Genomic DNA, 26,947 nt, shown 5'->3' with positions numbered 1-26,947 from the left:
CTGGGTTGTCTACCAAGAAGCATGACCTCTTTCACGCTACAAGATAGGGGACATGGTACTTCTAAGATACAGAAATATTAACATTTGAACACTCATAATGCAGGCCATTATGACTTTATCATGCAGATATGTGACCTACAGAAGGAGAAGTGCTTCTTACAAAAAAGAAAAAAAGAAAAAAGAAAATGGGTTTATTACTGAAAACAAATTGAGGCAACGTTTTTCAAGTCAATTTTTGAAGGATCTTACAGATTCTTAAAGAACTATAGGTGCCATTAGCTACTTGTGTGTACTAAATATACTGGGCGATCCTATGCAGAATTAGACATAGCCATACTCATTGATTTTAATGGGCTTAGGTGTTCTTAACTCTGCACAGGATTGTGCTGTATTAGTTTTCTTCCATGCTGTAGTAAGGGAAAATAAACTGCTCCAAGATGGAGCAGACCCTGTGAACAGGGAGCTTATGTATGAAATACAGTTTTTATTCTATTGTGTTTGGTATTGATAAGGCACAAGTGAAATGGATGTGGTGAATGCGAATGTGGGTAATATGCATGTAATAATCCCTTGGGGACTATGGACTGCTTCACAGGGAGTTTGGTGGAAGCTCAGCACTTGATCCTTTGGAATGAAATAATATGCAAAGCACTGGAAAGTATGAAGATAAATGTTACCCTGCCCTGTCATAACATTGCTTCCACTGGCATGTGCAACACACTACCAGTGGCCATTTTGAGTGCACTGCTGCAACCCATGGCAGTGTGGGGGGCCCACTGATGGACCCGCCAAGGTAGGTGTGATGGTAGAAGGGTTCCCTGGAGGGGTGGAGGGCAGGGAAGGTGTCAGATTGGGGCAGTGTCAATGGCACTCACATGTGCTGATATTCTAACCCCTTCCATCTTGCATACCATTCCTAAACAGCAGATGTAGATCCAAGGAGTCCCATGGCGGGCTTTCCCTTGGGTAAGTAAACAAAAATTCTGACAGATTAAATCTGCCCAGGCAATGCAGCTGTACCGTCAGAATGTGCCTGTATCTGTGGGAGGGGCAGTTGGAAAGATCTCCTTGGGGTAAGTGAATTTTTGTTTACTTACCCCACGGAGATCTTTCCAACTGCCCCTCCCACAGATTCAGACACATTCTGATGGCACAGCTGCATTGCCTGGCCAGATTTAATCTGTCAGAAAGGTTAAAAAGGTCCACATTCTATCCAGCTTTCCAGCACCGATGAAGCTGTGCCAATGGGGCATGTGCTGCATCCTGTGGCAATGGGGGGAGCAATCAAGGAGGCTTTCTTAAGATGAGGGAATGTTATTCCCTTACTTTGAGGCTGCATTGCAGCTGCATCAGTGCTGGAAAGTTGGATAGGATTGGGCCCCAAGTCTATGTTTGGTTAGAGAATGAAATATAAATTATTATTGTTACCATGTGTACATGTTGCTATAGTATGAAACAGGCAATGGGGAATGCAACAGATGGCTAGCAAAGGATGAATGTGATCAAATGCAGTTTCAAGTAGTTAAAGGTGGGATACAACTGAAAACAGGATTAATATGGTAAGTCAAAGACTTAATACAGACAAACGTACACCAAATGCATGCTAGTGCTAATATCATTGTTATTGACTACTATGGATCTAGACTTTAAACACATGCAGGAGGAATATCAAAAGAGTTTGCATCTGAATTGACTTAGTCTTCTATAAAGAAGGGTGAGGCTTGGCTTCTTAGGAATTTGAAGACACTGCATTTGTTGTAATTGTACCTCTTTGCTATAGTGGAACACAACATTATAGTTTGAAGCAAAAGAACCTAAATTCAGCTTTGCAGCATCTTTTGATTATTTTGGGATAGAAGCAAAACACACACAGATTGCACTTTGGGGTTCTGGAGGCGATTTCATATTAATTCACCTTTCTGCAGATGGCAGATGCAGTTTTCTCAGGTACTGCAAGGTAGGCAGCTATTTAAATTATGGAAGTTATTCAACATGCGCTAGTTTTATAGAGTTAAATTCACTATTTTCCTAAAACTTAACAGAAAATATGCAATTAGCACAGAATGCAGTGATCAGGGTAGTTACAGGGGTAGATGGTTTGATTGTTGGACCACTGCTTCAGCAGCTACAGCGGCTGTCCATTCTGGTCCCAATTCAAGATGCTGGTATTGACCTTTAAGGCCCTTCATGGTTTGTGTCCAGGCTGAGGGACCACCTTCTTCCATACATTCTAGCCTGTCCCCTAGATCAGTGGTGTCCAAAGTTTTGGCAGGAGGGCCACATCATCTCTCTGACACTGTGTCGGGGGCCGGGGAAAAAAAGAATTTACATTTAAAATTTGAAAAATTTTACATAAGTTTACATAAATGAATATATTAGAGATGGAACTTATATGAATGAATGAAGATCTTGCAATAGCTGAAGGCCTATAAAAGGCCTTGCACAAAGCAAGGCTGGCCTTTCCTTTGCTGCCGCTACTGCATCACAGACATGAAACAGCAAGCAGTGGACGAAGCCTTCATCCCACAGCTCACACGAGAGGTCAAACAGTTACCCGCACACTGAGAGCAGTTGTGTCAGGCCACTGAAGGCTCCAACAAATCTCCGGCGGGCAGAGGCTCATTGGAGATTGAGGGCTCCCAGCTGGCCACATTGAGAAGCCTTGAGGGCCACAAGTGGGCCCAGGGCCGGGGTTTGGACACCCCTGCCTTAGATCATCTGAAGGGGCTCTCCTTCAAGTGCCATGTCTGTCACAAGTTAGAGGGATGGCAGCTGGGGTTGAGCCTTCTCTGTAGTGGCACCACATTTGTGGAATTCTCTTCCAGGGGATACTTCCTCATTTTTTTTTCAGTGAGGACCCAAAACACATCAGTTTTGTCTGGCATTTGGTTGATGGGTGGCTGTGTGCCCTCTGTGTTTCTGCAATAGTACTGTAGCTTGACTGTTTCCCTGGACTAATTTGCCCCCCCCCCAAATGGTTCAATGGTGTGTTGCATTTTGCTTTGTTTTAATGTTTTACTGTTTAATATTAATGTTTTAGTGTGTGGTTTTAATGTTCTTTTACTTATTATTGTGATAAGGTATTCTGAGCCTCTAGATCAGCAGTTTTCAACTGCTAGTGTGCCACGAGGCTGCCTCAGGTGTGCCGCGAGACCAGAGCAGACAGGCAGCAGCTGCCCACACGGGAAGTGGCTGCTTTGCACCTCCTGAGCAAGATGAAGGCTGCAATCTGATCCTCATCTACTTGGGAGTAAGCCCTGTTGACTATTATGGGGCTTACTTCTGAGCAGACATGTCTAGGCTTGGGCATTGAGGCAGTTGTTGCCTGCTCTGTGCTGACTGGGCAACCAGAGAAACCTGGAGGAGGTCCAGGCGGAGGGAGTGAGTGAGAGCAGTCCAGGTAAGCAGGTAGGAAGTGAGGCCACCAACCTAAGAATTGGCTGGCTAAAAGGGTCCTTGGAAGTCCCTTTTCCTTGCTACAGTTTGCCTGCAACTCCCCAAAGTGACCCTCCCTGCATTGCCTTTGCCTTTTAGAGGAAGGGCATTGGGCCACAATCCTATCCACACTTACCTGGGAATAACTGCCATTGACTATAATGGGGCTTCCTTCTGAGTAAACATGCCTTGGATTAGGCTATTGTTCTCTTTTTTTCTTAAATACAGGCACAGGCAATTGGCAGTTCTCTTCTCCCTACCCCACTCCCTCCCACAGGCACATTCCCCCCCAAATCTCATAATTGCAGTTAGCACCAATCTTACTGTCCCTCCCTTCACTTGTCCCCACCTTCCAAAGGTCCAGAATCACTTGCCTCACATTCTCTCTCTCTCCCCCCCCCTCCAGCTGAATCCTCCAGTTGTTTCAATCAGGTCTCTTCATTGCCCCTCACCCCACATCTCTCCACTATGTGCTCAATCTGACCTCTGCCAACACTTTCTGGCATAACACTTCAATAACAACATTTTTCCTCCTTTCCAGAATCACATATACTTTCCTATCCAAGCTTCATGTGAGTTTCTTTGTCATGTAATTATTTAATTGTATTAATTATATTAATTAAAAATTAATTATAATGTAGTGATTTACCGTATTTTTCGCTCCATAAGACGCACCTGACCATAAGATGCACCTAGTTTTTAGAGGAGGGAAACAAGGAAAAAAATATTCTGAACCAAATAGTGTAATAAAATATTTAATAAACTATAACAGAATAACATTTGAACCATGTAAAGTGAACAGTAGTCAACAGTGGCATTAAGAACCATTATTACTGTCATTAACAAATGGAGAGACTTAAAGGTTTGAGTACTCTAGTTGTCTGGAAACCCCAAGAACTCATCATCGCTAGAGTCAGAATTTATGAAGCTCACAAAAGCAGGTGCACTCAAATAGGGGATCACATTATCTTTCTGCTACAATGATGTTCTGCCAAATCCCAATCCACTGGGCCTTGTGCCCGCTTAAGGCTGATCAGTTCCCCTTGTGCAACTCACCAGTGCAGCAAGCAAAAGTGAGTCCAGTTCCAGTCCACAGATGCCAAGTAAATCAGTCCCATCAATCAGAGTTGCCAAATCAGAGTCCAGAACCAATAAGCCAAACTACAGTCCAAGGTCAGTCAAATCCATCAGGGTATCCAAGTCCAGTCACAATTCACAGTCAGATTCCAAATTCAATAAACCCAGTCAGTCTCCTCTCCAACCTGCACTCCTTCAAAACCCACACACCCTTTCTGCCTCAGGTACTCCTTATATCCCTGAGGGCCCTATTGCCTTCCAGTGGCTGCAGCTGTGCAGCACACTCTGCTGAATGCCCAGGCCTTACCCTTAAAGGGGCCACTGCTGACACCACATCTACCTCCTCGCCAGTTCTTCCCTGATTCCAATACAAATGAACAAGTGGAAAGTCCAACCACAACTTGAATTCTCAAGACACAACAAACCTCTGGATTTATGGTGATTTACCTGGGGCTTGTGCAATAAGCAAACACTGGCATTCTGACCAAGGAGACAGTTTTTTCTTTGTGAAGGGGGGGGGGCTTACATTCAGATGCTGGATGAGGTGAGTGAAGGCACCCCTCCCCTGCTGTGTGAGTGTGTGGGGGGGCAGAGCATCTGTGTGTGTAAGAGAAGGGGACAACCTGTGTGTGTGAGAGAGGGGGGAAAGTGTTTGTGTTGCAGAGAAGTTGTGATGCTCCAGGTGTGGGGTGGGGGGAAAGAGAGGCTGTGATGCTCCAGGCTTTGGGGGGGGAGTGAGAGGCTGTGATGCTCCAGGTTTGGGGGGCAGAAGAGAGAAGCTGTGATGCTCCCGGCTTGGGGGGAGAGAGGATGTGATGCTCCAGGCTTGGGGGGGGAAGAGAGGCTGTGATGCTCCAGGCTTGGGGGGGAGTGAGAGGCTTTCCTGGGAGTAAGCCCCCCTGACTCTAATGGGACTTACTTCAGAGTAGGCATGCACAGGATTGGGCAGTGAGACTGCCACCCCACCCATGCTTCTGAGTAGACAAGCCGGCTTGGGCAGACTGCCACCCCACCCACGCTTTCCTGGGAGTGAGCCCCAGTGACTCTGAGACTTACTTCTGAGTAGCCTCTGACTGCCCGGGGAAGCAGAGCAGAGCAAGCTGGCAGGGGGCGGGGCCAGGGCTGGGGCGGAGGGTTTTTTTTTCAGTATTCACTCCATAAGACGCACACACTTTTCCCCCCACTTTTTTTGGGGGGGAAGTGCGTCTTATGGAGCGAAAAATACGGTAATGTACATACAAAACTGGTAGTGTGCCTTGTCAGCATGCCTTGAGCGGAAAAAGATTGAAAGTGGCTGCTCCAGATATTGATCATCCTAGATACATTTAGATGGGGGCACATTCCCATGTGATGCAACTTCAACATCCTATTCATGCAGTCTTTCATAACAGACAACTCAATAAAGCATTGACGAGAACTTAAAGGAAGATAGGAGGGAGAGCAAAATAACTTGAGATTTCACATCAACTATGGTTAATAACAGTGACATGCAACAGAAATGAAAGGGAAATGGTGAGAAAATGTGACTTACAGATGCTAGGCTGACCTGGCATGGTACCTAAAGCTTATCCTATCTCTGTACAATGCACAAGCTTAAATAGTTGACAATCTCCAGACATTTATATGACCTTGCTGTTGATTCATCCCATATTGCCTTTTAAAGTTAATTATGACTCTCTCCCTCTATTGAAGCTAGGTTTGCTATGTTGTCAAAAATAACCCTGTTTCTCCATCCTTTTTTTTTTTTTTTCCTCATTCAGCAAGGTGTTAAAGTTGACTCTCAGGTTATCCAAAGAGGACAGCTTGGCTTTGCCGTTCTAATGCTGGGCCTCACCTCCATTCCAGTTTTTTGTGTACTTTTCCAAGGCAGACAGTTTTGTGACATTATCAGGTTCTGCACTGTGACATCACAGCTCTCTCCTCAGAAATCTCTGGTTTTTGAAGGCATCCAGCCTGACTACCATAATTAGGTGTAACCTTGCCATGACCATCAATGTTCCAATAACTAAGAATTCATTAAAAGTAACAATGTAGCCATGCAAATAAGGGTTCAGTGCACCCAGAGCTCAGGAATGGGGAAAGCATATCCACGACATAAAAGGTGTTCTAGACCTCAGAGAGAGAGAGAGAGAGAGAGAGAGAGAGAGAGAGAGAGAGAGAGAGAACAGCAATAGAATACCTAGTCAATCCATAAACATCCTAGTCAGTCTTAATTTTCTGTTTAAAAATGATTTCTTTTTACATGGTTTATGGAAGGGATACTACCTTTGGAGGATCCCTTTTGCACAGCACCTTGGCAGATCTTCTCCAGAGAAACATGCTGTCAGGAGGAATGTTCTGTCTTCCTCAGTAACAGAACTGACAGCTGGGCAAAGCAGACACTCACAGGCACAGCATGTACTCAGCAACCTGAAGTTTAACACGCTAAATAAGTTTTTCTTTTTCTCCTGTGATGATAGCTTACCCAAGTGTCTCTTCGTCTACTTGTATAGAGAAAAAAAAAATACCAAAAATGCCTCTGAGAATTGAGTTTGCTTTGACATGGCAGGAAAAAAAAAGAACTCAGTACAATTCTGTTTGTTGATGTTCATTCACAATGTATCTTCAACTATTTCAGACAATAAAATTGTCTCTCTCATATTGAACTGAATAAGGCTGCAATCCTATCCACACTTACCTGGGAGTAAGCCCTATTGACTATAATGAGTCTTACTTCTGAGTAAACATGCATAAGATTGGGCTCTAGTACGCATAGGATCATGCTATTAGTCTTTGAAAATCGCCTGTATCTCTGTCTCACCATTGCAAATTGGTCCATCGTGACCTCTTGTTCATAAACGGGACATGAAGTTGAAAGACAGGGATGCAACTCTGCAATTCAGTCATCACACTGTATGCGGAACCATGGATGGACTGTGTGCTTCATTAAGTATACACCAGCTGCTATCCCAAGAATCACGATTTTTATCCATCAATATTACGATAGATATGAAGATTTGAGTAAATTTCTAGTAAATATTTCAGAAAGGGGGGGCTGAGCAGTATTTTTAAGATCACAGATGGATACTTGGGGAATGACTTAGATTATTCCTATATCTATGACTAATAACTTAATTTGCACAATGTTGACAGGTAGTGGAATTTCACTTTTCTTGGTGCATAGTTTGTATTATTTTTTCTCTCTCGGTTTAATTACAGCTAAGAGACAAGTAGTAAATACAGGTGGGCCCTCTATATCCATGGATTATTTTGTCTCCAAATCTGGCTCATTACGGGTCCCCTGGACTTGACCCAAGCAGTACCTTCCGAAGGTGACTGGAGCTAAGCTCCAGAGGGCTTTCTGAAGCCCGCAGAGGCCGTGTGGGTCCACCCACAGCCTCTGCGGACTTCAGAATGGCCATTATGGCCAGAAAAATGCTATTTTCACTTAGGAAACCGCAAGTGACATTTTTATGCCTTTTAAGGCATTCTGAGACCATGTGAGGACATAAAATGTCGCTTTTAGTTTCCCAAGAGAAATGTTTCTTTACCCTGGGCAGGCCACAACATGCCAAAACTCCCCTTACGGGATACATTGCTGTGTGAAGAGTTAGGACTGGGCTGATGGAGTCTGTCTGGAAGGGAGTATGGGCAAACCACAAGCAGGAAAACCAGGCAATGTTTAATTTGGTCGATGAAAAAGAGACTGAGTTTTGGATGCCAGCTGACAAGAAAGCAGCCTTGGAGACTGTGAGGGTGTTGTGTTGCTTTTATGAACCAATATCAAATCAGAATGGACTCTCTCCTACTTGATTCTACCTTATCTATCTGTATTTTTGTATAGAAACTAATATCACCCAAGCATCATAAGCGTCTTGTGCAGTACCCAGTCTGCACAAGAAATTGTCTCTGTAAATGCCTGTCTGAATTTCTTACCACTCAGGAAAAATGGTAACTGTTTTCAAAGTACTATGTCCATTTTAAAGTGCAGAAACACTGGACAGGAGAAATTGATCTTACTTAATATCCCATATGTCAACCAGAAAGGGCTGAACCCAGTCAGCACTATAAGATTAACCTCAAACCCAGAGAAAGAGAAATGGCAGTTTGTTGTTTTGCAACCTTACTGATGCTTAAAAATCATCACAGGATTTAATTTATAGATACTGTTTCTTTCCATTCTTTTGTTAGCTCCGTTGCTCAAGGGAAAATCAGTACAGCAAGAGTCATGTGTCTTTAATAACGAAGCAAACTCCTGCAGTGCTTGAATGTGGAGAAGAATCCCAATTATGTGTATACAAAATGCCAAATGCAGATTTGCAAATCCATGGCATTCACAGGTCAGCTATTCCAATTGAAAGGAGAGTGGAAAAAAAGCTGACAAAAGCAATGTCAAGAAAACGTCCAACGTTAAGTATTTAGGAAGAAATTGTCACACACACACAAAAAATGAAAATGCATTCGCTAAACACAGGCGCCATTATCCCGCATGGAAACTCCACACACAGCACTGACTAGATGAGAGATTTGTATCCAATGTGCATTTGCAATGCTGTGCACAGATGACAGTCATCTCATGCGGTTCTCCATTTGCATTACATGGTATGGATGAGGGTGTTCATTTCCATCTGTGTTGCAATGCTGCGGAGAAGTGTTCGTCTGCATACTGGCCTAGTCTCCATGTGCATTCTTGTGTGCAAATATGTGCAATTTGGGGGAAGGGTTAAGTTCTACTGGTTCCCCCCCCCCCCTTTCTAAAGTCTGTAAACATTTTGAAATGATTCTTAGATCTTCTTCCCCAAGAAACTAAATATAACTTGCCCATCAAGATCTTATGGGTAATGATTACATCTCGGGCTTTAAACTTACACAATCTGCATTTCCAATGAAAAAGTGCAAAATTAGAGTTCGCAAATTAGATATTATATATTTTGCCTCCATCTGCAATTTCTGTCACATTAGACAGTCACATTATTTGCCTTAGCAAGCAGAAGAGCAGTGAGTAAGCAGGGCTATTAAAACAGAATGCCATTAAGGAAACTGTAAAAATAATTGTTGATTCGCATCAAGTTTATGCAAACATTTTAAGCATCATTGCTATGGATTTAGCTTGTTTCAATGTCATATCAAAAAGAGAGAAACAGTGTTCATGCAGCAGTTTTAAGTCAAGCAACACAAGCGACAAGGAAAAGACAAATTAGTCTGAAGCTAAACAAAAAATCCTGCCTTTAAGGGGAAATTATATTAAATGCATAGTTTCATTCTGCATGCTTTCCCCCCCCCCCCAAGGTATAGGTTAGGTGTGGAAGGTAAGGAGGGTTTTATTCCTTTCCCCCTTATGTTCCTGAAACAAATGTAGTCACTCTTATGTCAATGTCTTTCAGGACAAAACCTTCCATGAGTGCCAGGTTGGTGGTGGCCTGTATTGGGGCCATAGCAGGAGAAGCAGCTCTCCACATGGCTGCTATTAACCTTAAAAAGAAAAAAAGGGGGAAAAAAATAAAAACATGTAGACTGCAAATGACATGCTCAATGTAACATGCAGTTTGGCCCACACACACACAATTGATCAGAATTTGTTTTGGTATAAGCTGTAATTTCAGCCAAAGCTTATAATAGTTCAAACTGGAATCCCATTTAATATTTCAGGGCATAGCCAGGGATGGTGGCATTATTATTTACACTGGCACCCCCACTCCCCAAAGAAGCACACAAGACAGAGGCTTGGGATGAATTAAACTTTATGGATGAACAAAGACCTGCAGCAGGAAAAACAAATCTATTTAAATGCCATCTAATTTAATGGCATCTAATTGCCTTGGGAAAATGGCACTGGCCATCTACCTCCCCCAACCCCATTTGGGTATCACATCTTGGCTCCAGGTGTTACTCAGTTGAAGACTGGGTTATCCTATCACGGCCAACCCCAAAGGGTTGAGACACACCAGAAAACCTTGTGCAAGCCTTTGCTCAAACCAGTCAAGGAGCTCACCAGCCAGCCTCACCAATCTGGACAAGTATTGTCAGAGTGGTCCTGGCTTACCCCTTGGCCTTACTAACCTCAGCATGTATGCCAGCCCCAGCTCCTGGCTACCCAGCCTGCATGCCACCTGCCTAACCCAAAACAAACTTGCCAAAAACTTCCAATTCAACCATACCCAAATGATAGTCCGGGGGTAGACAAAAAAATCACTAACCAACAGGCAATCAGGTTCACAGCAAAAAATTCCTACCTGGTCTCTTAAAAGCAACCAGCTAGTCGCCGACTGAACATTGGGCAGGTGGGTTGGGCTTGCCAAATTGACATGGACTGAAGCTGAACAGCCTGACAGCTCCAGCAAAGTCTGCACCTGGCCCCCAGCTCCAATGGGCAGCCAACTGTCTGCCTGCATTTTCCTGCCTATGCCTTGCACACAGAGTGGGATCAGTATGGCAGTGCAATGATGGTGGGGCTGAAAGCACCCCACTGGTGGTGTTATTATTATATACCACTTTTCAATGAAAAGTAGTTCATAATGTGGTTTGCATAACAAAACAAATCAATAAATTTACCCCTGTCCTCAAAGGACTCACAGTCCAAAAAGAGATGCGGAAGACAAACCAGTGATAGCCACTGGAAGAGATGCCATTCTGGGGTGGACAGTTGCTCTCCCCCTGATAAATATAAGAGTAAAATATATGTGTGTGATGCTTTGAGCATGTGCAGAGTGCCTCCTTATCACTAAATAGTCCTGCTCCGGAGCCAGGATCAAAGGCAGGGGTTTCCCATCCAAAAGTGTGTCCTCCAGGCAGTTAAATTGCTGGCTCCTACCTTTTTAGAAATCAATTACTGGCTGCATGTCCTGTGTTTCAGTTTAAAAATACACGCATCCAGCCTTAATAGCTTTGAAAATAGAAATTGTGAAGGCTGAATCCTTGAAAAAACAATTAAGAAGTTTGAAACTGCTTCCTGTTCTGTCTTTTAAAATCTCATTTCAGAGATTGGATTCTTTTTATTAAAAAAAAACATTCTTTGGTAGAATATAATGCTGGTAATATAATATGGAACAGCCACATGGGGGTGTCGATAAAATACATGTAAATGATAATGGCACACTGCTTTTGTATGCAGACAGCGTACTTTCAGGATTTCAAATGCTGCAGTGAAGAGTATGAAAAGCAAAATATACCAAGGGCTTCTGCTCTGACAGGCGAGGCTCGAGTGCTTGAGCTTTCTCTCTTTATGTTCCCATCCGTCAATCTTTGCTGTTGCGATCAGTATGGCCAGCTCGATGCAAACGTTTGCAGCACACGCTAGGAAGACTACAACATTTCGCCAACTCTTTCAAAGTGAATTCAGATGTGTGGTTAAATTCCCGCTGTGGCTCTGGGTGAAGCTGGTGCTCAGTGAGGTTTGTGCAATTTTCCTTAACAAGGGGTCCAACTACGTTGATTGTTAAGAGCTGGGCTTGAAACAGGAAGCCTCTTATTCGTTAAAAATAAAACCGGACAGCCATTATGGCCCCATGTACAGATTGGAATGGTGGAGCACAGGGAAATGGGGTTTAACATTTTTCCCCTGCAGAGGTTTTCTTGTGACTATTACCATCCAGAAGTGGCTACTTGCTCCTGAAGTGGATACTTACAGCAAACAGCAACCTTTGGGGTGGGTGAGGAAATGTTGCAGGTAGAAAGCATCAATCCTCCACTGTAGTCCCATTTGTTGTAGTTCAGTTTGGTCGCTCATCAACTGATTTTGACAAAAAAAAAATACTACCTGTTGGAAGCCTGGATCTGTAAGACAAACATCACTTAACATATAGCTTAGGCATGATTTCTCTATTCCTTTTAAAGGGACATAGACTATCTTATCAGGCTGTCTGGTCAGAAGGGCTCCAGAAGAGACACCAGAACTCAATTTTGAAACCTGTAGCCCACATTCCAGACTAATTTCTTCCTACTTTTTCCCCCCCTTATTTGCTGGTTTGGATGATGTGTCTGAATTGGTGCCACCCACCCACAATTAAGAGGTGCTTGAGCACCTAGAACATGTTGGAAGGAAGAACGGAATGTGATCATGCATGCCCCTTCTTCTGTACAGGTGGGCTGGCTTGGATTTAGGGCCTAACAGGCAATTCAAGACTTTGGACGAAAGCATGTGATGCAGACTTCCTGGGCCTGAAGTACTTCAGCTTAGACAAACGTAATACGGATTACTGGAAGTCTCCTTTCTTTGTCACTGTAGCATGGGATGGAACATTGGGCTATGACTTATAAAGACAGAAGATGGACACCACTAGAAATATCCTGTGAGAAATATACCTGCAAAATGACAATCTAAACGGTGATGATGAAAATACACAGTTAGGATAATTTCTGAAAGTCACTGGAATTCTCTTTTGTCCATGTGAAAATTGTCCTTCTGCTTGTTGTGTGCTTCTGTGCAGTGTGCATTTGTGTGTGTGGATGTGGCAGCAATGTGATTTACAGCCGGCGCTCCAAGTTTCCGTGGCAGCCCACAGCTTCCATATCTGCTTCAAAAGTGTAAAGTACACAACAAACATTATCTGATGCTTTGTTATCACCGCTCACCAGCCCTTCCCAACTGGGCACAGTAGGCTTTGACTTGTTTTAAAGTCCTTAATTTATATTAAGGAAATGATTCCTCGGGGATTATTAAAAAACCAAAGTCTAGTCTTACATGTTGATTAGTTCAAAGGGTCGCGGTATGTTGCTGCTCTCATCAATTCAAGGCAGAATTTTTTTTAAGTCCTGAAGGATTTTGGGGGGAAATTAATGTGTACACGCAATTTTAGAAGTGTTAGCAGAAAATTAATTTTTAATGATAAAATTGCACTCAGTAGAGAGTATTTATTTGTAAAGACTACCAAAGAATTACAAACGAGTTAAACTGTGCCAGTCTAATTAAAATTAATGGGAGTCCATACAGATAAAACCCCATACACTGCCTTGCATATTTAAGAGGAAACTATCTCAAAGATTACATCATTGAAATCCAGGACTCACAAAGGCAGAGTCCCAATTCCTTAAGTACTATGCTGCCTATAGCTCCCATAAATAGATCATGCTCAAGGCTTACTCAACAAGCTACAAAAATCCCATGGATAAGAGTGTGAGATATAATTAGCTACACACAGCTTTTACACTAATTCACATATGGAAGTGCTGCCCACATCGGAATGTTGCAAGGTGTGAGGCAGAACAACCCTATGCGCTTACTGACTGACTCTTTCTGAACATTGCTATTGGACATGACACTGTTGCTCTGCAGTGCAGTGCTCCAGTTGTGAAAGTGGGCTTAATAAAACCCCTAAGTCTCACCCCTACATCCCACCAATTAGCCCATTAGTGCTCACACTCCCCAGGTAGATGGCACCTGAAGCTGAGAGAGAGTGATTTTCCTAAAGCCTCCAAATGAGTTAATTGCAGAGACGAGATTCAAACTGGAGACTTCCTAATTTGTGGTTCCTGTCTTTTTTGCCGCTACACATTACACTAGCTGTTGGCTGTGCACTTTTATACAGCTGGTTCAGGGCCAGATGTCAAAAATAACCACAGGAGCCAGTAGCCATGCAGATGCATATAGCCTGAATCAAAGTGCAGAGACCACAGCTCTTCAGGGACTACAATAGGAAGTGCCTGTTCCTTGTCTTGTAACTGGTTCACAGAACTCAGGTTTCCCTATAATGCTTCAAAGCAATGAAGGAGGCTCCAAAGCCAGGCTCATGTCCAAAAGAAATGAGCTCTGTAATTAACTTGGCAGTCTGCTTGGTTAAAAATGTTAGTAGGTCATAGCAAAACATTAGAATGCTTTAATTCACTTAAGCTCAGAAAAATAAAGCAGAAGAAGTGGCCTTTGCTACCTATTCATCAGAGGAGGTGACAACGTACCACAGGAATGAAAGCCATCAGCAGCTAACAAAGGACATTCTGAAAATCATCACTTCTTGGATATTTTTGCACTGTTTCCTCTCTCTCTCTCTCTCTCTCTCTCTCTCTCTCTCTCTCACACACACACACACACACACACAATAAGCTGTAGCAGTGAGCCTCACAATATGAATTGTACAAGGTTAAAGGTGCCCTTCAGACATAGCCACAACTGTGATGGCACCACTGTATCTGTTGGCCTTGGCTATGGTTCATAGGAGCTCACAGCTCACAGGAGAACATTCACAAAGCAGATGGTAAGAAGCAAAATGCACAGTCATAACCAGGCCACAGTTGGCTGGTTAAGGGCCCAATCATGAACCTTGTGCGCGCTAGCTTTGTGAACATTGTGAACCCTTACTGTGGGCCCTGCGCTGGAGGTAGCCCTGTGTGAGCCCACACTGGGGCAGCTTCAGCACTGGGCCCACATTCCGCCATCCAGCGGTTGCCCGAACCGCTGAGTGGCAAAGAGGTGAGTGGAGGTGGGGTGGGGGAATTGTGGGGAAGCATTCTGGAGTGGTGGGAGATGGGGGAAGGGCAAGCGGAGGACAGGAGCAGGGCGGGAGGGAGTTGGACCGGCAGAACTCAGCTCCACCAGATCCTGAGCCCCATGTTATGTATTTTGTGACTTTTAAATGTTGTTAGCCGCCTTGGGTGCCCTTCGGGGAGAAAGGCGGATTACAAATCCAATAAATAAATAAATAAATAAATAAGTGTTGGGCTGCACAGCCTAGCAGAGGACTCTTCAATTCTGCACTGGCTCAAGTGCCGCCACAGTAGCCCCATTGTGGGGCTACTTCCCTTACTTGCGGTAAGGAAATGAAAGTCCCCTTTCTCAGACTAAGGGTTGGCTTGTAGCAAGCAGCATAGCAAGTGGGGGCAGAGAGTGTCCACCCCAGGTGAAACACACAAGGGTTAATGGGCATACCACCTGAGCCCCTGCAGAGCTGAGGCTTGTGTCACATTTGGCAGCAGATAGGCCCTCCCCCAGGCTCCGAGTGACTGGAAATGAGGCAATGTCACCTGGCTGTATCTCACAGTGGCCCCTGCATCTGGCGTTCAGATATAGCCTACTTCTAGTGCCAGGAGGCTGTGTATACCCATCATGGTCTGTAACTTGTGATGAACTTTTCCACCATATAACTTTCCAATCCCCTTTTCAAAGGCATCTAGGCAAGGTGCCATCACCACATCCTGTGGCATTCTCCTCTCTGAACTGCTTGCACGTATCATACACACTTGAAAAAAGCAAGGTCTAAATATTGCATTTCAATCACCACAATTAGCGTGCTAACAGGGCAACTCCAACAGAACAGTTTTGTTTTTTTTTGTCTGTTGACTCCCAACCATTAATTCCTAAACATCACCTGAGAAGAAAAATAAAGGGAAGAATTTTAAATCTGGTCACTTTTACATTACAAGCTAAGGAATGTAATGTATTTCTTGGGAGCGAGGCCTCCAGCAAATGGGCTGCCACAACTCTGAATTAATTTCAAAGGAAGTGCAGACTACAGAGCACTGCAGTAATCTATTCTGAACGTGATAGTGTCATGCCATACAGTGCGAGGATTTTGGTCACAACCCAGGCTTATCTTAACAAGTATAATCACTCTCATTTGGAGGAAGAATTTTCTGACTTGCTGCATTACATAAAATTTGCTCTGCCTTTCCCACTGGAGTTGAGTCCTACCTTCATTCCAATTCCATTCCATGTAACATAGTAGTAGTTCTTACTTTTGCACTTGAAAAACATTCGCAAAGGAGAAGGTGCTTCTTCCTCCCATTCCAACAGCCCGGATCCAGGTATGCATGTAGGTAGCTGTGAGCAATGGCACGTTCCAGGGTGAACAACAGCTTCTAGTGGGGGGAGTGATAGCACTAGGAAAACAAGAAGGGTGAAGAATCAGACCCCTTTGCCATGCATCATGGCTCCACTCTCAATTAGCCATGGCTATTTCTAAATTAAGCACGCACACACAGGCGAACAGGAGAGAAGATAACATGTTTTCTAGTTCAACTCTTACAGGGAATGGAATTTAATAAATGGAGTTTCATATAGCAGTGGTTCCCAAACTGTGAGCCATGGCTCCCTGGGGAGCCATGAAAACCAGCCAGAGGAGCCGTGGATTTTTCATGCAATACCCACCACCCTATTCAATGTTCAGGATTAGCCTTAATGGGACACCGCAGCCAATGGCCAAGTAGGTCAAGGGAGCCGCCAGTTGAAAAAGTGTGGGAACCACTGCATTATAGGAGAAATGTTGTAAGGGTTACAGGTAGCAGAAGGAACTAACAAATCCCTATTGATGGTTTTAGGCTTCTGCCAAACCATGGTTAATATGATAAATGGAAAGTAATGTAATATTGTTGACTAGCTCTATAAATGTTACATCTATAGATGGTTCTAAAACTGGTTTGTCCTCTTGTTCTAAAAAGTAGACTCTCCAGTTGGGACTCCACATGTTTATTAGGAAGCAGTCCCACTAAGTGGATAATGGGACTTCTATGCTAGTAAAATATACTTAAGATTGCAGCTTTAAAATGTACACTGCCTACATCAAAATACAGATCTGAGCATGAAATATGTATTTGGGACACCACACATACTATAGTTCTCTCTCATATTTTAATATATAAAAATAGCATCTTTTAGTATATCTAGCAGCTGCTTTCCAGGCATTGGTATGTGAAGAGAAACATACTTTCTCTCTTGATCTCAGCAATATAGCTACTTGACATTAAAGCGAGAATTGCGATTTGGCAATCTTGTAAATCAGATGGACGCGTTCTGTGTTATTTCGCTACTGCTGTAGTTTTGAGCAGAAAAGATTGTAAATTATTCTACGGTCCTAAGTTGCTTCTGCTGATGCCAACATTTTTTGCTTAAAAGATTCTGACAAGTATCAGTAATCTGGATACCAGATTTAAATTATTATACCCCCCTGACCCCCCAAAAATACAACCCACACACACTTCTTTTAAAGACATCTTTGTTTATTTGCATATAATGTTATTTCTAAACACATTACATATTTATTGCTTCACTGCACAAATGTTGGACGTGGGCAATTGCCTTGTACTGCATTTAAAAGCCAAGACAGAGGGCCTATAAAATGTCATTATATATTCATAAATCCTTTAACATTAGTATATCACTTATTTTTGAGCTCTCTGTTTCACCTCCAAATTTAAAGTTTAAATTTAAGAGTTTACTGAGTCACCATGTGTTTAAATGTGGGAAGTGAAAAAAAGGTAAAGTATTTATCAACACTGTATTTTCAACAACATTTATGAGTGACTCTGTTTTTATGAGAGTTATTTTCATGGGAGACCGTTTGCTAATCTTCTTCCCACATGTCTTTGGTAACATCATTTGACCAATGCAGAAGATACTTTGCTTGACTGGTCCCACCCAATTACAAATGTGTGTGCACACTTATAGTACTCACACATCCGGTCTCCACTCAGTTTTTTTTATAACAATGCATAGAGAGGTATGGTTCGGACAAACAGCTTTCAACACAATTTAAACACACACACACACACAGGCATGGATACTGGGATAGAGCTAGGGCATGTCCACAACATGAACAAATATTTTTGTAATTGTGTGGGGCCAGTCAGGTGAATCACATATTGTCCAGCTAGCTCAGTATGTTTACTTGTTAACATGTTAACTTAAATGAAATGGTAATTTTCACAGGAACATTGTCTGTCTTCCAGGAATGCTGCTGCTATAAGAAGCAACTATGCAATTTACCTTGCCCATTTGAGTCTAATACACAACTGTTATAGGAGATGTTTGGGAAGAAAACATTGGCTCTTAGGATTCTCTGCTAATGTGTCAAGTGGGCCACAATGGCACTTACAGTTCAATCTGGAGCTGCCTGGTGCTCAGAGAAGCAGCAGTGCCAAAAAGGCTGCTGCTGTATCCAACGGATGCCAGGCAGCCAACACTGGCTCCTCAGGGGAAGGGGAAATTTGCTGCTTTCCTCCAGGTAATGGAGAAGGTCCCACAATGGGACTACTTGTCTCTGCACCAGCTATTTAGCTGGTGCAAAGTGGCCCCGTCCCGGGCTTGGAAGCTTACCGGGGGGGGGGGGGTGAAGGGAATTTAAATTCCCTTTCCCTTCCAAAGCCTTCTGATCCTCTCCTCTGCTAGCATGCTCCTTTTCAGCATGGTTGCAACAGCAAAAGGGGGGGGAAGGATAGACTGAGCTCTTAAAATGTTTCTGTCATACACAGATGTGTACAAAACGGTTCAGCTACAACTCCACAAAGCAGAATTCAGAACAAACCATTTTATGTAAGAGTTCTAAAATTTACAAAACACATATTTTTAATAAATTACATTAAACCACCACCATTCCAAATTATCTAGGTTGATTAAAATAATTTCCTATCACTTTTTATTCCTGACTAACACAATGTATATATTTTTTATTAGAAAGACCATCATTTCCAAGTGCTGTAGGAACGTTGCACACTTATAACACCACCTGTGTCACGGGCTATGGCTTACTTTGTCAGAAAATATGAATGAGAGTACAGAATGTAAAAATTGCGATCTTGGTCTGCTCAGGAGATTGAGGTGGCTTCAGGTAGGGGGCTCCTTCTGCAACACCACTGTTTTAGCCAGCTCCACTTTTAGTCCAGCCATCCCCACTCCTCATCTTCCACTCACTGGACATGGGGGTGGAGCAGAAGAGGAAGTGAAGAAGAGTTTTCTGAGAGACACTCTAGGTCATCACTCTCCTTTCTTCTACTTCCTCTCTGCCCTCCTCCTTTCTCAATACCGCACACTGAAGAGAATGGAACTCTGCTTTTTGTGCAGCAGCACGAGGGTGGCAGCAGGCAGGGGATATATTTGGCTCCTTGTCCCAGACACTCAAAGGTTTTGAGCTACCTATGATCATTTTTAAAAAAATATTTTTGAGAATGCTATCACTCATATAATCAACTACTACTGTGCCTTCCTCACAGTGCATAATCCTCAAAGTATTTTTACTAGGATATGGTCTTTTTTCCTCTCCTCAAAAGGTACACACTGGTACACATAGAACTCAAAACACTAAAATCAAAACTCTTTACAAATCAGGATGTTAAAATTTGGTTTTGATATAGTATAAAAGATAGGCACAATTTAAATGAAGTTAGTCACAGCCACACAATCTGACAATGGGAAAGAAATGAGACTGATGCCTGATTTTATTATCACTCCAGTGTTACATTTTCCCCCAAAACATTTTTCTTGCAAGTTTTTCGTTAGATTCAACAACTTCTCTTTTTTCAGCAATTTAAAGTAGGAATACTAAGCACCTATATACACTTTTTAACCTGGAATCCAGAGTGTCCAAGATGTCTATTAAGGTTGCCTTTTGTGGTAATAAAACGAATAACTATCTTTAGTTCTAATACAAAATAGCAATCTAATTTTTTTTAAAAAGTTGCACAACACAAAATTATAAACGGTGTTAGAACAAAGTCATCAAAACCAAAGCGTGTGCTTAAAAAAAATCATTAGAATTTACAATATCATGTGTTAGATTTTGCAACAATTATGTTATTCCTAATAAATACAGTGCAGTTGTACTTTTTGATGCCAACAGTTCTGAAGTTACACCATGAGATTTCGGAACTGCAACACAACTTTCAATGCTTTTATATGTGGCTTCTTTGAAGAAGCATTTCACGATTGGAGAGCTTTGTAATTATAAATAAATAATAAGCATAGCTTTTAATCTTTCAGTATTAACATATCTTCACGTAGGAAAAAAGTTTCCAGACTGTCAATCCTGGGTATCAATATCATCAAGTTCCATTATGGCATTTATAGTAGTGATAGGTTGGTGGTCTTCAGTTTTGGATATCCATATTCTGAAGGACCATGGCCACTCTGCTTGGAATGTAAACCTAGAAAGAAGAAGGGCATTAATATCATTATTAATTATTATTATTATTATTACAGAATGTGAGCAGTAAGCCCTTGGGATGGGGAAGGCTAGAATTCTACATGCCACCACTTGAGCATGAAATATGCATTGAGGACCCATATGTTTGTGAAATGTGCCATCAATATTATTTAAATGCAGAGTACGGTTATGGACTTGGTGCATTCTTTCCAGAGGCCCATGAGGTAACTGAAATGATACAGTTCCTGTACATTTGCCACTTTCTAAAGTTTGAGATGGCATTAGGTTTAAATGCAGTTGCCACTAGAGGGCTCCATGTGATTTACAATTGCCAGTTTCAGACATTTGAGGACATCCAGGTCGATACACTGTACCGTGATAAATGACAAACTCTTACCGCTGTATTTGAGCTCTATTGTGTTCTGAATTAAAGCTGCCCTGGGTCTGTGATGTCATTTTATACTGGTAAATACAAGATATATGACACAGCAAGGCATCTGTGCAACCTACAGGTCTGTAGTGCTGAAACAGCCTTTTATCACATTAAATCCTGAACCGAGAAATGTGTTTGTCTTTGCAAATTGTGGAGAGATTTGTTCACTTAAACTCTTGCACACCGAAACTTAATCTGAGGATGCCTCATTTCTTTCTGGGTCTCCAAAAGTATTTTTCTTAACAAGGAGAAAAGACTCGGTGACAACATGTTGCGCTCGATGCTCCCTCCAAACACAGATTAGACTCGCAACTCAAAACATGACAGATACGTTCTGTTTACCAATTACCTTGATATGTGGTTTACACACTGCTGAATGCAATTGATCATGTAAACTGAACTCAATAACAAAGCAATTAGAAAAAAAGGCAGCAGATTACTGAAGATTGCAGGCTTCCCTTTTGACAACACTAGTGGTTAAGTCTCTCTTTCTCCCAGCATTCCTAATATAATGCTATTTTCAGCCATGTTATCTCCAAGCAAGAGCCTGACTGACGGCATGAAAAGCTTTTATAGTCTGCAACCGGAATGAAAGGTGTAAAGCAAACAGCTTTAGGAAAAAAGGAAAAGAACAGCTGATCTTCATCGAACCAGAGTGTAGCATGTCCAATGCATCTCGGCTCTCGTCAGCGAACAGAGTGTTTTTCCCTAAGGTTTCGGTGATAAATAACTCCTACAAATCTGCTCAGCAGGGAAGGAAATATAAAATACAGTTGGTTAGAGTCAAATGCCTCTAAATTTATGGATACAGGGGGGAAAAAAAGATAATTCTAAGCCATACTTATTTATGACTGCAGATTTAAGTGCTAGAGAAATCATTTCCAAATCTTTGAAATAAACAAAGTGGCACAAATGTAAGCAGCTGGCAGTCTGTAAAAGAAATTAGCACAATGTAGAAAGCAACTGTATTCAAATCCATCATCCAGCTTGAAAAATGTGGGCGATTTCTATCAGATAACTAGATGCCCACCAAAGAGATAATTTAAAGAGCAGCTGGGTATGCAGTCTTAAAATCTGCCTGAAGGGTGCAGGAGAGCATGGCATTCATAGATCTGACTTTCCACTGCAAGCATTTGTACGTCTGCAGTATAAATTCACATGGAAAAAGATGTGCGTATCATACAGGCTGCATTAGATAGCCAACAGGATTTTTAAAAAATAACCAATTTCAATTTTAAAATCTTATGTTTGTTTTTTTAAATAGTGATAATAGTATTCTGTCAAGAATTGTCAGGCTGGATCTGCCATTGTGACATGCACTGGGACTTTGTCACTCAGCTGAATTTCTATGCTCTTGTATTTATTTTAAGGAGAAAGGATGAGAATTGCTAGAAAGTTGGGAGTTACTGCCTGGTCCCAGCAATCTAGTCCTAAGGTCTTCTTTCTTGTACCCAACTTCCTTACTTCTTCACAGGAACTTCTTCAGAGACTGAGACAACTACATTCTCTTGTGACACAGTGGAGGACAAATGGCCATCAAGGTTCTCTGAACTGCCTAGCTCTGGACAGTATATCAACCAGCTTTCCTTTATAAATCATGAGTTCCCTAGGTTCCGGATTTGTGCTCCACTCCTCAAAAGATTCATGGGCAGGACAACCAAGGCAAGAGGGGAAAACTGTGAGGCTGGTGAAAGACCCTGGTACTTGAATTGTTTCGTGAAGGCCATGAAGCTGTTGGGTCAGTTTTCTGGACAGCAGTACTATTGCTCATCTTATAGAAAGGTGGGAGGGCAGCTTGCTCAAGGGAGATAGGAGTAAACAACTGCCATAAGAACATAAGAACAGACCTGCTGGATCAGGCCATAAGCCCGTCTAGTCCAGCATCCTGTATATCACAATGGCCCACCAAATATCCCTCTCAACTGTTGGGCCTCAGTGCTATCATTTGGCTCTGACCACATTCCAATGCTGTGTCTGATAAGGGAAAGAGGGACCGTTTTTGCTTGGGAAAGGAGGGAAATGGGAAGTTGCCAACCGGCTTCATTGAGTTCATGCCTCAAAGCCTAGGCCTGAGTAATGTTGTTTGGCTCTTGCCACATTCCAGCCTTGTGTCTCTTCATAGAAGAGGGGAGAACTGCTTACTCAGAAGAGGAGGGAGAATGAGACCTGCCACCCTCTCCATTGTGACTGTAGCCCAAAGCTAGGCCTCAAGACTGCTGCAACTGAACATCTGGTCTCAGTCCCACTGTTCAGCACTTACAATACTCCAACTCTGTACCTTATGAGAGGGCTACTTGCTCAAGACAGGAGAGACAAAATGTTGCTGATCTGCTCCGTTTTGGTCATGCATGAACTGCCGGCATGAACTGCTTGGCACTCAGTATGGTTTTTGTCTTAAAGGGAAGACTGAGTTGCTGAGTCAGGAAAGGAACAGAGAACTACTAGTCCTCTCCATTATATTTGCACCTCAAAGGCCAGGTCTCAGTACTGCTGCTTAATACTTATCAAATGCTAACTCTGCACTTCCTGAGGGGAAGGGAAGAGCTGCTTGCTCAGGAGAGGAAGGCAAGGCTACAGCTTTGGGGCTCTCCAGTCTAGAAAAGAAGCGCCTGAGGGCTAACATGACTGAGACGTACAACATTATGCAGGGGATGGATAGAGTGGATAGAGAGATGTTCTTTCCCCTCTCACGCAACACCAGAACCAGAGGACATCCACTAAAATTGAGTGTTGGAAGAGTTAGGACAGACAGAAGAAAATATTTCTTTACCCAATGTGTAATTAATCTGTAGAACTCCTTGCCATAGCAAGTAGTGATGGTATCTTGCCTGGATGCTTTTAAGAGGGGATTGGACAAATTTCTAGAGGAAAAGTTCATCATGGGTTACAAGTCATGGTAGGTATGTGCAAGCTCCTGGATATAGAGGGAGGCTACCTCAGATTGCCAGATGCAAGGGAAGGCACCAGGATGCAGGTTGTGTTTTGTTGTCTTGAAGCATTTGGTGGGCTACTGTGAGACACAGGAAGCTGAACTAGATGGGCCTTTGGCCTGATCCAGCGAGGCTCTTCCTATGTTCTTAAGGCAACAGAGTTGCCATTTTTCTTCCCCTGTGAGCTACTGATGAAAAACAGACAGGACTCACCGTACTGTTAATAACAGTGCTGAGGGGGGAAAGTGGTAAGAGAGGCTTCATGAATCCCCCCTTTCACTTACAACCCCTTCTGAACAAACATGGAACTTGATGAATCAGAAGAGTGAGGGCTGGAGACCTGCTAGCCCTCAAATCGTGAATGGGGAGAGCAGCCACCAATGCTTGCCTCCTCTACATCACTAAAATGGGATCTGCTTGTTGTGAGGTGCTGCAGAACACCATGGTCTGGCTGAACAAAGTGTTCTGAGTGAACAGATTGCTGTGGCTGAGCAGTTTTTGCCTCCCTCCCAGCATGGGGGCAATTACGGTGTGGCACAGACAACAGTGCTCACCAGCTTCCTTTACTTCTGCTCCAGTTGCTTGCCTGCTCTGAGCAGTAGCTTAGCCTCAAGCTCCAAAGACAGACAGGAATACATGGAGCAAATTCTGGCACTCATCAGGCACATTGCCAACTGCTTTCCCACTCTGTGCCAAGGAGCGGAGAAGTTGAGCGTGAGAAACCAAGTTAGGGGAGGAAGTACAAATAGGTGGTCCTGCCTGAGTAGGAGGAGGAACAGCCACACATGAGAAAATGTCTTCTTCGTGGAAAAAAATTGGCTACAGAAGTAGAATTTAAAGTGGTGCTGCAACAGCTTGGAAATGAAGTATGTTAAAAAGCCTGCTGCCTGCTAGGCAGGCAGGGCCAGTCTAGGAGCTGAGAGGAAGTCCTCCTCTTGGTGCTATTTTTGCTGATGGACCCTGCCTTTCAACAAAGAGGAGCTATTTCTCAGAAGTCAAAACTACTCCACCCTGGAATCACAGGAGAATAGGTCCTACTTCCATTACCTCATCCCCCTTTCTCATATTTGCACTACCATTTCAGTCAAAGACCTTCTGGGCACAAGGATTTGTTGCAGTTCTTCAATTTCCTTTGAATCTTAACATTGCTGAGTATCTAACGGAATGTACAAAGTAACTATATTTGCAAGCATTTGCCCAGAAAATGATCTATTTTGAATGTTAACATCACTAAACGTCCAACACTAATTTGTCCAATAAAACCATAACACACATCTTAGACACATTGTCACGTATTGCTGCATAACAGCTGAAAAAAAATGACAGCTAATTGAGATTATGTCAGGCCTCCATATCATTCTGTGCAGGAAGGAACAAAATCCATGTTAGCCACAGTCTACGGGGGAGAGAAGAAAGGGAATGTATGACATGGTCAGCAGGCATCTCTCTGCCTCTTTCAAAAATGTTTTGCTAATGTAGCTTATCTCTTCCTCCAGAGAGATCCAAGAGCACCTTATGCCATCCAGGCAGCTTACAGGGCCAGGTTTGTTTGGCTTCAGTCATACAGCCATGTAATGTGACTCCAGGTTTAAAACGCTTTTGAATACCAGTTGCTACATAACAAAACAGCTCTCAGTGTGAGCCTTCTGGAGACACTTGTTGGCCACTGTGGGAAGCAGGATGCTGGTTTAGATGGAACCTAGGCCTAACCCAGCAGAGTTATTAGTAAGTTCTTAATAGCATTAGGGATACAGAAAGATGCCTCAGATGGAGTCTGATCGTTGGCCCATCTAGATCACCACTCTTTAGACCAGTGATTTTCAGCCACTGTGTTGTGGCTCATTGGTGTGCCACAAATGGTCCGCAGGTGTGCCGTGGGAGCTTGGAGGAGGGCCACTGGGGGATGTTAGCCCCCTTGCTAGCAGTGTGGTGTGCCTTATCGTTGTCAAAAAAAAAATTGATGGTGTGCCTTAACAATTTTAGCGTCTTGTCAGTGTGCCATGAGATGGAAGAGGTTGAAAATCGCCACTCTAGATTGATTGGCCACAGCTCTCCGGCATTTCTAGGAGGGGTTCTTCTCTACTGTACCTGGATAAGCTGGGGATTGAACCTGGGACCTAACAAGTGTTCTGTGACTGAGCCACAGCCTCTCTTTTTAAGATGAAACAGAGAGGGCAACTCCTCAGCCTTTGGTTGCTTTGGCTCCCAGAATGATGAAACAAGTGCCGAGGAATCTGAAATGGTGCTCTCTACTATGGCCACCCTCCACAACCGTTTTCCAGGCTAATTGTTCAGTCCCCACTTATGCTTCTCACCACTTACCTTATCATCATTCTTACTGAAAAAAATATCATTCTAAATAAAGCAGAAATATATCCTTGCCAATGGCTTGCAGTATAAGAAAATGGGACTTTTCATAATGTTTGTAGCTCTCCTGTAAATTTTCTGCAATGAGTCAACTTTGTTCTTGGAACTGGGTGCCACGAAAATGAGACCAGGGTCTAAGCAGCACCCTGGAAATGGTCACACATAACCGCAGCACCATCATCCATTTATCGAGACAACAAAAGGGGATGAAAGCCCAATTTATCTTGTGTTAAGAAAAATAGAACGCATTTTAATCAAAGGTCAGCCTACATCGTTAAAAACAGTTAGCAAATGAGTACCATTTGGTGGTAAGTACTGCAGTAATTACGAACATTACTGCGACCCTGGAAGGGGTAAGCCAGAAAGGGAGCAAAACTAGCGAGGAAAATATTATTTAGATTAGTGATGAGTGGAGAGATGAGGTGCTTTGGTAATTAGCATGTATCTGGATTCCAGCTAGTCTGTTGGGTTTTAAAACTCTTAATAGCTTAAAAACCTGTTCCTGTATAACAGAATGCATGTATGCCCATATGCCATCATCATATCTGCAGTACGCAAGTTCTCAGTGTAATGGACCTTACAACTTCAATTTATCACTCTCTTTCTCACATGATATTTCACAGTACACTCTATTGCAACTCACCCCCTCTTCCCTTTTCTCTCAAACAGCTTGAACATTTTAATTCAGCCATATACCCCATTTTCAATCACACATACACACTGAATTACTTGGTAGTTAAATTTTATGGAGGCCTGCTGGATTTTTGCTTTTTTGGGTGATGTGTAAATGCTTCAGACAGATGGGCTGTGGCATACCAGGCTTTACAGTTTTGGCCAAATTACTGAAGGTACACTGCCATTATTATCAATAGTTGGATCAGTTT

General features: G+C 42.9%; 1 protein-coding gene across 2 annotated transcripts in view; it reads right to left on the bottom strand.

Annotated features, from left to right (window-relative positions):
- Window positions 1-17,394: 17,394 nt before the first annotated feature.
- GBE1 (1,4-alpha-glucan branching enzyme 1) overlaps window positions 17,395-26,947 on the bottom strand; it is a 172,544-nt gene continuing 162,991 nt past the window's right edge. For both annotated transcript variants that reach the window (XM_066620517.1, XM_066620518.1), the window contains one exon: window positions 17,395-20,334. In XM_066620517.1, coding sequence (XP_066476614.1) covers window positions 20,278-20,334 — 57 coding nt within the window. In that variant the 3' untranslated portion in view covers window positions 17,395-20,277. The remainder of the gene's footprint in view (window positions 20,335-26,947) is intronic.

Source organism: Tiliqua scincoides, chromosome 3 (genome assembly GCF_035046505.1).
Source record: "Tiliqua scincoides isolate rTilSci1 chromosome 3, rTilSci1.hap2, whole genome shotgun sequence".
In the NCBI taxonomy this organism is placed as follows: domain Eukaryota; kingdom Metazoa; phylum Chordata; class Lepidosauria; order Squamata; family Scincidae; genus Tiliqua; species Tiliqua scincoides.
The sequence above is the reverse complement of the archived record's forward strand: the minus strand, read 5'-3'. Positions and strand labels throughout refer to the sequence as shown.